We start from the raw sequence: 12,981 nt of genomic DNA, 5'->3' as shown, positions 1-12,981 counted from the left end.
AACCTGGTCATCTTTGTAGTTTATTAAATCCAGGATAATTTAAGCAGTGGTATATGGAGAATAAGTTGCCTCACAACTACTTGTTTGTATGGTCCCTGTGCGCTCCGTTTGCTCAACATATTTGTGTTTACTCAACCTATGCTTTTTTCTCTCCCTTTCCTTAGCGTTTCCTTCTGCTTGCCGAAATAGTATATGAAGGAGACTACTCTGCCAGTTTTGGGTCTTCTACACATAAACGTAACCAGAAGTAGCTCTAGCCAACATCTTATGGCACCCTCGAGCATGGAGAAGGCTCTGGGTACTTCTTCGGTTTGTTACCCGCACGACTATTGGCATTTCAGGTGATCCATATGGAGGTTGGGTTACTCAGCATTATTATAAATGCACAAATGTTTTCATTCTCAAATTGCGAGTGCTCATCGTTATATGCAGACTTCCTGTCCCTTTGAGTGTGCCTAATTACCTCTGTTCTACCTGTGCAATCAAGAACTCCGAAAGATGCAACTCAAACCACCAGTGTGAAGATAACTCCCCAAAGCTACTTTTTTTAAAAGTGAAAGACCTGTCCGTCCCTCCTTCCCAGGGCATGCTAAATTGTTCCCAAGACCTCTGTGACAGATTGGCACTTTACTTTCGGGATAACATTTTGAATATTTACTCAAACTTTAATTTATCAATTGAAAGTGAGTCCCTTCCCAAAATTGTCACCTTGTGCCATCAGTATACTGAGCTCAGTAAATTTCCCCTCATCTCTTTGCATCAAACCAGATTTGCTGTTGAGCGTTAAATCTGGATCTCTGTCTGATACTGGTTTGCCTACAACTCTTCAACTGACCCCAGAAACAATTGCTGATTTTCTGCAGGATATGTTTACCTTTACGCTACAATCAGGAGTCTTTCCCATACCTTGGAAGGAAGCAATCGTTACTCTGCTATTTAATAAGTCTAATGCAGTTCCCATAGATCTGAAAAACGTCTGCCTTATCTCCCTTCTACCAGCGCCAGCTAAGATTCTTAAAAAGTTTGTTAACCAGGAATTGGTTACATTTATTGGGTCTCATGACATCCTTGGCCCCTCACAAAACGGTTTCAGGAGTAGCCACAGTACAGAGTCTGCTCTTATTGAGGCTGCAGACAGCATCCACCACCAGGTTGAATAGGGTAGGGCGGCCATTCTGGTGTTGCTTGATTTGTCTGCAGCATTCGACACGTCTCACCGGCATGTATGATCTAACGTCTGCAGCATGTCAGTAGGTCCACACTAAAGCTCATCCACTCTTTTCTTACCAGCATAGTGCAACTTGTGAGCAGAGGGGGGCTTCAAGTTGGAAGCCTTTAGCCTTCCTTGGGGGTGCCCCAAGGCTCGTCCTTCAGTCAGGCTCCTTTTAACGTGTATGTTGCTGCACTGGCTGAATCGGTGTGCTCTTTTGGGTTCCAGGTGCGGTCGTTCACAGATGACACCCAGATCAAAGCACCAATTTCCAATGACCTGACTTCTGTAGCAGAGAAGTTCAGTCATTTTATGTCTAGTATAAGTAAGAGGATGAAAGACAATGCCCCAAAAGTAAATGCTGACAGAACAGAGGTCTTGGTGTTTGGCACTCAGAAGTCTATTTCGTCCAACGTCTGGAGGCCGGAGGATTGTAAACCTCTTCCCACTCTCGTCAAATAAGTCAAAAACCTGGGTGTTATATTTGACAATAACTTGAACTTCAATACTCAGTTCAGTCTCACTACTAGCACCTCTTTCCTCATCTGAAGGACCCTGAGAAAGATCTTTCCTTTTATCCCTGTGGAACTGCGCCAATCAGTCATTGTCCCACCAGTCACCTTGCGATTGGATCATTGTAGGCTTCTCCAACAAGTATCTTGTGAGCTACTGGTAGCTCTCCAACTACTTGAAAGTAGCTCTACTGTGTGAAGCCGAGCCTGCTAAATTAGAAGGTTTTGCTTTTTGAATTAATATGTGTATACCAAAATTGAAAGGTGTGCTTGAGAAAACATTTGTCTGTTTTCAGAACTCATAACCGGATGTCAGGAAATAAATGTTTGAGTTTCTAAAATATGTTTAAAGCTGATATTTGAGTGATAAATCATGTGGTGTGCAGAATTATTACTAATATATTACTAACTTGGTACCCAGGCTTTGCAGTTATGGCTGTTATGTATTATCCAGGTAGAGACATTTCATATTTTTAAAGGATTTTTCACATTACTCTGGAACCCATGCCTGATGCACTGAGGTGATCACTGCTGGTAATAAAAAAGCTTATGATGGCCACTAATGCAATCTTATCTGATGTGGTCACAATTACAACACTAATAATAATAGTAGATCATGATGGCTCTCATTGAACATAAGTAGCTCTTATTACAGAAAAGGTTGAGAACCCTGGATTATAGCAACTCAATATTAATGCTTTTTGTCTTAACAAACTTCATGTCACCCAGAACATGGCTGCCCAACTTACCCTTAAGATCCCAAGGGGCGTCTCAGTCAGAAACGGATTTGTTCCACTCACTGGCTTATGATCAGAAAGAGGATTATTTTTAAGGCTCTTTGTATGGCCTTTCTAGCCCTGCATCAGAAAGGGTCCAGCCAACAAAATTCTCTCTTCCACTGGTAAACCCTTAGTACACTTCTCAAATCCTCATTCCCCAATAAGGTGTTGGTTCACAGATTTCGGAAGGCCAGATGGGGAAGACGTTCCATCTTGGTGGTGGCTGCAAAACTGTGGAATACTTTACCTGCCGATATTTCAAAAGCTGACTCACTTGCCGTATTTAAAAAACTCTTGAAAACATGGCTTTTCTCATCCCATAAACTTTAGCCATTTCCGGGGCGATTTTTGACTGCTTTTGGTTTCCTTCCTATAGTGCTTTGACACCACAGGGTATAGTACGCTCTATAAGTTCTTTTCATTTCATTCCTGTGCTCTATTTCCCTTTTCACTGACAAGAAAAAGTGACTGGAGGTACCGCTCTCTCTGGATCTGCGCTGGCTGGAGCAGAAAAAGAAACAACTGACATCGGCGAGCGAGGGCGTCGTCCAAGTAGCTACTGTGACGTCATCCCGACTATCAAAACGCCAACGTCGAATGCCACCTTTCGACGCACAGGGGTACTGCTGACGAAAAACGTTCTGAATCCAGTCCGATGCCTAGGGGTAAGTCTAAGGTAAGGAATCTATAACCAATTGTCACTTTCAGATGTATATTGATAAAACCGCCTCCCAGGAACCCTAGTGGTAAAATCAAAGGTCCTGGACATTAAAATTACACATCGTTCATGAACTCCAGGTGAATATTAAAACTAGAAAGAACACTCCTTGAAAACAAGGGACATAAAACTATCAAAATGCTTAACAAGCTTTGCTAATGCCTGTACGGCTGACCATTGCAACATATATCAAATGTGGCAACCACCAGCACAAATTAAGCACTGCTTACAGCTTTGGGGTACACGAACATTGAAATCTCTATGAAACAATAACTAATGAGTAGTAATCCAGCTAGAAGGACTGGGAATTAATAACAATGTTATGGCCTGTTGATTTCTGATGGTCAGTAACACAAAATCAGGACGTTAGTCTCGTGAGGGGCCTTCTGTAAAACATGGTACTTCAGTTGCATATGGATAGAGGAGGAAATGGTCCCACTCTAACAATAACGTAACAAAGTACGGGAACAATTGTCTATCTTAGGAACCACAGGGCGCGAAGTACTGGTCAGCCCCTAGTCAACTCTACATTCACTATTTGCAAAACAAAATTCTTAGTAAAAATTCAATTTTAGTCTGAATGAGATTTCTGCTAAGTGTGTGTGACCTGCCTATTCTAGAGCTCAATGTATGATCACACACCTGGCCACACACAGCAAAGCAGAAGTCAGGTGAACCTCATTTAGATGGAATTTGCAAACCTCCCAGTGACTAGCTTGCATCAAAGCACCATCTACAGGATATGGCCGAAATCCCCATTAAGTACTTCTACAGAATGTCAAGCCACTAACTTACCTATCGAATTCTTTAGGGTTTGGGACAGATGACGTCATGCTCTCCGACACAGAGGTCTGCGTGTCTTTCTTAGTTGGCTCCAATCCGGACTTGATGTCATTAAAGTTTTCATACTTCAGAGCCTGAACTAGTTGCAGTAAATACATCAATAAATCCTGTGATTGAAATAACGACAAAATTAATGGAGAGATGAGACAATGCCAGAAAGAGGTTACAAATCGCAAAACTACAAAAGATGAACAGTCAAATACAGCAATATTCTAAAGGTTTCTTATAACATTTAATGATTACATTTTCCACATTCAATGCATACAACATACACCATAATCTTTTAATTAATTTTATAATTGATTACTATTGTTTGTACCTTTGTCAAATTGGTGTTTTGAGCAGGGTGGGTGGCCAAGTTATGGCATGTGTAGTGTGTGCTGGTAACCATCACTTGCCCATTTCATTGCGTGATGAATTTGAGGCGTAAACATAACTCGATTTTTACTGCGTTTTTTTCAATGAATTTCAATTTTGTTTTATGATTTTGTTAATTTTCAAATCCTGCTGCGTACAATATTTGGGCTCAGTGGGGCCTGTGACAAGGTCCTGCTTTCAAACCTCCATGACGGCCCAACCCACACTGCGCATGGTTTTTGGCTGTGCACTGCAGGGCTAGGCCTTGTGCCGAATCTGCAGTGGCTGCACAACCCCCACCGTGCATGGCCTGCCATGTACCCATTCTGTACTCAAACACACTCGGTTGTGTGCTGAGGGGGATGAGTTAAGGGCTTGTCTGGCATTAGAAGCAAAATATAAAGAATTTTCAAGGGATGAACTATAACTGCACGGTGGCATAATACATGTACACATAGGTGCCAGTTAGGTCACAGCTTCCTGAAGAAAGGCATTCTTTGTTTCCTTAGTAACCTTGGCACCATTTGATTAATCTGATCTAACTTAGGTTCTTTATAGCAAGTGTGCTGATCTGTGGTGTCCTCCACGTTAAGATTAAACAGTTGTACACCAAGTAAGGTTTAGGTCCGTTTAATACACCTCATCCACCAACTGCTCACAAGTAACTGACCCAGGTAGAATCCACTTACATCGTGACATTCCCCCTAGAATGCATGGAGGGATTCTACTTAGAACTAGGAATGATGTCACACATCTGACCTCTTTACAACAAAACAATCTAAATAGAACATAAAAAGGTAAATGAATCATCAGAGAAAGAAAATGGCAAAACACAAGGGAAAGGGAAATCAACAAACGTAGCCTTTCATGTTATGTTATGTTATAAAACCTTTTATTACGCGCTCTATTACTCAAGAGTATCCTGGCGCGGTGAGTGAATGAGAAAAAGGAGCAGCCAGCATAACAAACAGAGAGATTACAAAGTGATATTAAACAAATGGGTTTTGAGTCCCTTCTTAAACTGAGAAAGTGAGGGAGCAGTACGAAGGGCCAAGGGAAGAGCATTCCATGCTCTGGCTGGCTTGACAGAAATGGATTTGCCTCCTGTTCTTGAAAGCTTGAATTTGGGCTGAACCATCTGGCACAAGTTGGCGGAGCGGAGAGCCCGTTTAGGAGCATAAAGAGCAAATCTATTCCGCAGATATACTGGACCCAACTGGTGGATAGCACGATAGGCCAGGACCAGAATTTTAAACAGAATTCGATTGGCAACAGGTAACCAATGGAGACTGCGCAGATGTCCACGAACACTGGATCTCCTAGGTAATTGAAACATCAGTCTGACTGCCGAGTTTTGAATCACCTGGAGTCGATGGACCATATAGTCTGGTAGGCCGCTAAAGAGTGCATTTGCGTAATCCAAGCGTGACAAGATCAGCGCTCTTAGCACAGTCTCTCTAGCCTCACCAGGGATGAAGGGGAAGAACCTTCTGAGGGCCTTTAGAGTGGCATAGCAAGTACCGGTTAATTTCTTAATATGCTCCCCGAACTTTAAGTCGTGCCCGAACCAGACACCCAAGTTCTTTACAGGGCCTCCTGTTGAGTTCGGACAGGGTAGATCAGAGGGCCAGATTTGCTCCCTGAAATTATCCGGGAAAGACCCGTAGAGGAGGATCTCTGTCTTCTCCTCGTTACATTTAAGTTGGGCCAATGCCAGCCAACGGAAAACTCGCGACAAGCAGCTCTGGACGGTCAAGGGGTCTAAGTGGTTTTTTGGCCAAGTGAAGAGCAGCTGGGTATCGTCAGCATATGCCATTATTTTGGCACCCAGCTGCTCAGCTAGATAGACCAGGGGGGTCACATAAACATTGAAAAGTAGAGGGCTTAAGGTAGACCCCTGCGGGACTCCTGTGGTTAGTTCCTTAGCCTTGGATGCATAGGGGGGCATCCACACTTGCTGTGATCTATCTTTCAAAAATGAGATCACCCAGTCCAGAGCCCGGCCTGAAATACCGATGGCAGCCAATCTGGAGAGAAGCATCGAATGGGGCACCGTATCGAAGGCGGCAGAGAGGTCTAGTAAAATCAGAACCGCCCTGCCACCTCCATCCAGGCACTCCCGAATAGCCTCCGAAACCTCGATTAATGCCGTTTCGGTGCTGTAGGCCGCTCTAAACCCCGATTGGGCAGGATGGAGCGCGTGAGAAGACTCAATGAACCCTTCAAGTTGTCTAAAAACAATCTTTTCACATGTTTTAGCCAGGGCTGGCAGAAGAGATATGGGCCGATAGCTGGAGGGCACAGCCGGATCCAGGCCGGACTTTTTCAATAACTGGAGGAGCTTGGCTTGCTTCCAACTCAGAGGCACGGAAGCCGAACAAAGAGATAGATTAACAATCCTAGTTACCTCCTGGCAGACTATAGACGACACCCCCCCCCAAAACTCTAGCAGGGCAGGGGTCGGAGGGCGATCCAGATTTAAGGGCAGACAGGATTGTCAGAACATCCAATTCGGAAGCTGGGGAGAAGGATGTAAACAGACCCTCCGTCGAAACAGCTGTCAATATGGGCAGTGAAATGGATGTCTGGGACTTGTTCAAAGCAGTCTGGAGATCCTGCTGGATCTTCAGAATCTTTTCGGAGAAGAAAATTGAAAGCTCTTCGCACCATTGATTGGAAGAAGGTAGAGTGAAGTCTATGTACTAAGGTTGTTTACGCATCCTCTGACTCCTCTCTCTAACATTAAGAGGTAAGGAAAGAGACCTTGTCAGAGAAGAATCGACTTCACTTGTTGAGGAATAAAAGCCTTTGCGACTTTTCTCCTTGACAAGTAGGACTTGGATTAAATTTGACCATTACAACTCTGCTCTTATTCCAAATCCTACCATCATCAGTCTTCACAGCATTCTTTAACATTTTTGCCACTTTTCTTACCATGGGAAACTTTGACCAAGGTTGACAACCAACAGGTGTTTTAATTTTTACATAGTCACCCGCATTTACATCATTGGTTTGAACACACTTCTTTTCATCAAAGTACTGTAGTACTGTTTCCTTGCCCACTGTATATCAAGCTCTCTGCGCCTCCAATTTCCTAGCTCATTGTTTTTCAAGCCTTTACTCATGACCATCCAACCTGGACAAAACTTAGAGTTGGAGGCCATCCCTATGAATAACTCAAAGGGAGTTCGTCCTGTAGTCGAGTGAGGTGACATACGATAGGCAGTAATCCTTGCAGGACAATTTTCCAGCTTAAATTACTCGCCCTGGTTAGTTGGATGCTTTCTTACTTAATATTATTCACCATTTCTACAGCCCCATTAGTTTCTGGATGGTACACAGCACTTCTCTTATGAGCTACCCCACAATCCTTCAAAAAGGTCTGCATTTCCGAAGAACAAAGCTGTGGGACATTGTCTGAAAGGATACTATTTGGTTAACTTTCCCTATTGAAGATTTATTCTAAGAACTTTATTACAATAGCCGACGAAATATCTCTAACGGTGCTCACTTCAATCAATCTTGAATAAAGATCCAAGACAGCAATCAAATAAGGGGTATCACTCACACCTAGCAAAAGTCCAACAATATCAATAGCAATTTCATCCCAGGGATGTTTTGGTAACTCTCTGCATACCATGGGCATCTGCTTGGGTTTCAAAATGTTGTCACTTGCACAACACTCAACGCAATCCTGGACCATCCTCTCAACTTCTTCATCCATCCCGACCACCAAAATTGCATCCTCAAATACTCCCTCATTTTTACTATGCCTAGATGGCCAACACGTGCAAGATTGAGAAGTTTACTCCACACACCCAATGGTGGAATAAATTTAGTACCACAAAGAAGCACAACATCCATGACAGAAAACTCCTCACAAACTGTGGACCAAGGTTTCTCAAGATGTCTGTTCTTTCCTAACAACTATAAGAATCAGTGTAGAGGGAAAAAGGAGCTATGATCCATTCAGCTTCCAGAGGTTACAGTAATAATCAGGGGGAGAATGGATCACTTGTCCTGTGAAATTAGGGTCTTTTTCAGATTGGAACCAAATTAAAAAACCTCATAAAACATACACAGGGCTTGATTTTCCGCCTGGGTGCAATGTTACAGCATTATCATAGGGTTCTTAGATAGTTTGCATGCTGTCCTCCACCTGGAGGTAGACCAACTGATTTTCCGGTAGTGTCCAGAAATATGCAAACAGTAAAAAAAAGTGCAGGTGCTCAAGTGCTGTGAATTAAAATTCTCTACATCACTAGTGCGATGGGAGGCTTTGAAAAGTACAATAAGGGGGGTGTGCATCAAAATTCGCTCAGCAATGAACAGAGATTGCAATGCAAAGTTGGAAGGGTTAGAGGCTGAGATAGCTAATCTGGAGAGCAAACACCAAATGACAAGGGACCGGGAGACATTCAATATCATGACCAACAGAAAATACGAATATAACAAGCTAGTGAGCGAAAGGGCGGGAGTGTGGCTGGACAGAAAGCGAAGGTTTAAGCTCTGTGAATCTAACAAAGCCGGTAAGAGCCTGGCGGCATACTTAAAATTCAAGGTGCAAAAGAATGCTATTAATGTTATCAGGGACTCTGCGGGAATTATTCATTCGGACCCCCAAAAAATAACTGAGGTCTTTAAAGACTTTTACGAGGGCTTATACGCTAAAAATGAATTGGTGGCGAGGACAAAATTCAGGAGTATCTACAGGAGTGTGTACTGCCAAAGCTAAAGCCTGAAGAACAACTCCGTCTTAATGAGCCGATCTCAGCCGCTGAGGTGGAAAAAGCGATCAGGGGGTTGAAATGTGGGAAAGCTCCGGGCCCGGATGGCTTTACAGCCAAATTCTATAAAAGCTTTACATCGGATTTGGTTAAACCTCTTCTGAACCTCTTTCACGAATTCACAGAGTCGGGGGAGGTGAGGGGCACATTAGCAGAAGCGACCATTGCAGTTCTGCCTAAGGACGGCAAAGACCCGTCGTTACCAAAAAATTATAGGCCGATTTCCCTGATTAATCTAGATTGTAAGTTGCTAGCCATGATTTTATCTGCCCGTTTACAAAAAGTCCTTCCTACCCTCGTACACCCATCTCAAGCGGGTTTCTTAAAACATAGACTGTCTAGTGATAACACCAGAGTACTAGCCCACGCCCTAGAAAAAGCAAAACTTCTGAATACTCCCACGGTAGCTGTCACACTGGATGCGGAAAAAGCCTTCGACAAGGTAGATTGGTCCTTCCTTGAGGCAGTTTTACACAACTTTAACCTAGGAGATACGTTTACTAAACTTGTAATGGCTTTGTATGCCGGCCCTACTGCTAAGGTCAGAGCGGGTGGCTCCTTCTCTTCTTTTTGCTTGAAACAAGGGACGAGACAAGGATGCCCATTATCACCATCTCTGTTCTTACTAGCAATAAAACCCTTTTTGTGGCATATTAGACATAATGAAGCCATTGCTGGTATTCCATTTGATGACTGCACTGTAAAATTGACTGCGTATGCCGACGATGTGCTGATCTTGACGGAAAAAGCCGACGAGGCTATCCCGGCCTTAATGGACACAATTGAGGGGTTCTCCAGAGTTTCAGGGTATAAACTGAATAAGGACAAAACAGAAGTTAAGTTGCTAAACAACATCGGGGGTAAAATAATTCTGGGCTCATCTGGCCTCACCTGGCAACCAAAAGCTTTTAAATATCTGGGCTTAGATTTTGAGAAGGACTTGATTACGACCCTGAAATTAAATGAAGACTTAACGTTAAAAAAGATATCCACGCTGCTAGACAGCTGGTCACCAAAATTTTTGTCCTGGTGGGGTAGGGTTGAGACTCTTAAAATGATGTGCACGCCTCTAGTTAACTACCTAGCTTGCATGCTCCCCATGACTTTCTCGGACAAATTCATCAAGAAGGTAGACAGGTTGTTTGGAGAGTTCCTGTGGCGAGGGAAAAAAGCCAGGATATCACTAAAAAAGCTGCAATTAGCAAAAGAAAAGGGCGGCCTGGGCCTGCCCTCGTTCAGGAACTACCAAACAGCCTTCCTCTGTAAGCAAGGGGCCCTTTGGCTGGTCGATGCTACATCCTATACTCCAGTGTGGCTAACTATCGAAAGGTCGTTAATGGCTCGGGCACCCGTCTCAGCTCTCCTCACCATGGACTTGGCCCATGTACCTCACTCTAAATACATTCTACTAAATACCAGAAGAGCACACCTCCGACTTGACCAGTCCCATAAAACTGCTTCGGTGATTAGGAGATCTACCCTACTCTCATTATGGCATAACCCTATGCTCCGGATAGAGGGAAAGACCCTTTACTGGGAACTGTGGGCTGCAAAGGGCATACATATAGTGAATGACCTTTATGAAAATGGCAGGCCCCGACCCTTCTCTACATTGCAAGAGAAATTTCATTTACCACCCATAGAATTTTACCAATTCTGAAACTGAAAGCCGCTATCTCCAAATGTCCCCTCACTACAGACTTGCCTTGGCTGGTGACCCGTCTCCGAATACTATACCATGCTGACCATTTTGTATCCAGAATATATAAACTGCTCCTCCCCCTGCCCAAGAAGCCACATAGGTTGACCGAAAGTAAGTGGGAATCGGAGCCTAACTCCACAGGTATAACGATAGATTGGGAGGTAATACACAACACCGCATTAACAAACAAGGTATCCTCGATTCTATGTCAAACGAAATATATGTTGTTGAACAGAGTGTTCTGGACCCCCCAGAAATTGTTTAAATGTAAACTGAGGGATACGCCCAACTGTTGGAACTGCAAAAAAGCACCTGGTGACTTGGCACACATGCTTTTTAATTGTTCCCTATTGAAACCATTTTGGAGTAAAATAGTCGCATATATTCAACAAGTATTTGGAATCACGCCTATCCAGGAATTTATATATGTCATTTTGGGTCCTCTAGAAGCACAATTGCCGGACATTCATGACAGGCAATTACTTGATATCATGTTGACATTGGCGTGCAAGGTCATACTTTATAAATGGAAAATTTTTGCTGAAGTCAACTTTAAAATGTGGCTGGAATGGCTTTCCTTCTTAAGAGGGTGGACAATCCTGCGCTACAGTCAGCCACTTGGAAGCCTTCGAACAACAAACTCTGGTTCTCCCTGGATGCGTCATCCTCCCATTTTGAGCCCCCATGATGCACATCTCAATGGCAGCTTGCTTACATAGAATCTATATAGAATTTGGTGTGTTTGACTGTGAATGCTTACTGTATATTTCCTGTTGCGTGTACAACGTACCAGGTCTGGGTAAATCGACTACTATTGCTCTATGGATACACCTGTCCTCTCTCTTCTCTTTTCTCTTCTCTCTCTTTTTTCCTCTCTTTCTCTCTCCCCCTTTTCTTCTCTTTTCTCTCTTTGACTTGACTTTGATTATTGTAAGTGTCATTGTGCCAACATTTTATCCATTTGTACCTTGGAAGATTTATTGTATTGTCTTTATTTTCATCTCTATTCTTCAATAAAAAAGATATGAATTAAAAAAAAAAATTCTCTACATCACAATATGGTGTGAAAATTCTATTCTTGAAAAAAGTGATGTGAGGAAAAAAAAAAGTGCGTTTGTAGACCCAGTTACCAGTCTACCGCACTATTGGGTCGACATGTTTCAGCCTATCTTTATAATGTATGATTATTCCATTCTTCAGGATGCTGCCGAGCTGTAAAAGGCTTTGCTAAATCAGTGACTTGTTCTGGCTCTGCGCGGTGTCCCGGTATAAAGATACTACAGATCTGAAATCACTATGAAAGTGGTGTGTTAACCACTACAATTAGGGGCTACAACAAGCATCCTAAATTCTTTGGTCCTGAAGAAAGCCTTTAGAATTTACAAGAAGACTGAAGCATGTCGACCCAATAGTGCGGTAGTTTGGTAGACTGGTAACTGGGTAGAGGACAGAGCATTTGTCTTATTTTTTGCAATACTTAACTCGTCAAAACATTTCATCATATGTTCAACCCTCTTGGCTATCGCAAACACTTATTCCAAGGGAGGCTCATCTTGTAACCATAACTCCTCTCTAATCTTATCATGACAACATTTCAAAACAAATTGATCCCTAATTCTTTCCTCTATGGCACCCCTGAACTTGCAGGAGGCAGCAAGCTTTCAAAACCCCGCCACAAACTCTTCAACAGACTCATCTTCCTTCTGTTCACGTAATCCAAAATGGTATCTCTCCACACGGGTTGTCTCTAACCACCTACGCAGATGACACTCAGTTGGTGCTGGCTGTACACAGGGATGGACCAGCAGTTGCCTCGAGATTCCAGGAGGGGATGCTAGCCATCTGCTCCTGGATGTCGAGGAACTGCTTGAAACTAAACTCTGATAAGACAGAGGTGATGACCTTTGGCAACCTCTCTCCGGACTGGTCTCCCATTTGGTGGCCAAAGCAAATGGGACCCCCTCCAATCCCAGTAGCCAAGGTCAGAAACCTGGGAGTCATGTTTGACAACAAGTTGTCTTTTAAACATCACGTGAACACAGTGGTCTCGTCCTCTTTTTACATGCTGAGGAA

General features: G+C 43.2%; 1 protein-coding gene across 2 annotated transcripts in view; it reads right to left on the bottom strand.

Moving 5' to 3' along the window:
- PIK3C3 (phosphatidylinositol 3-kinase catalytic subunit type 3) overlaps positions 1 to 12,981 on the bottom strand; it is a 682,135-nt gene that overhangs the window by 377,810 nt on the left and 291,344 nt on the right. For both annotated transcript variants that reach the window (XM_086960327.1, XM_086960326.1), the window contains one exon: positions 4,015 to 4,169. In XM_086960327.1, the coding sequence (XP_086816453.1) occupies positions 4,015 to 4,169 (155 nt within the window). The remainder of the gene's footprint in view (positions 1 to 4,014; positions 4,170 to 12,981) is intronic.

This window comes from Lissotriton vulgaris, chromosome 3_1 (assembly GCF_964263255.1).
Source record: "Lissotriton vulgaris chromosome 3_1, aLisVul1.2, whole genome shotgun sequence".
Classification (NCBI taxonomy): Eukaryota; Metazoa; Chordata; class Amphibia; order Caudata; family Salamandridae; genus Lissotriton; species Lissotriton vulgaris.
This window is presented reverse-complemented; position numbering and strand designations above follow the sequence as displayed.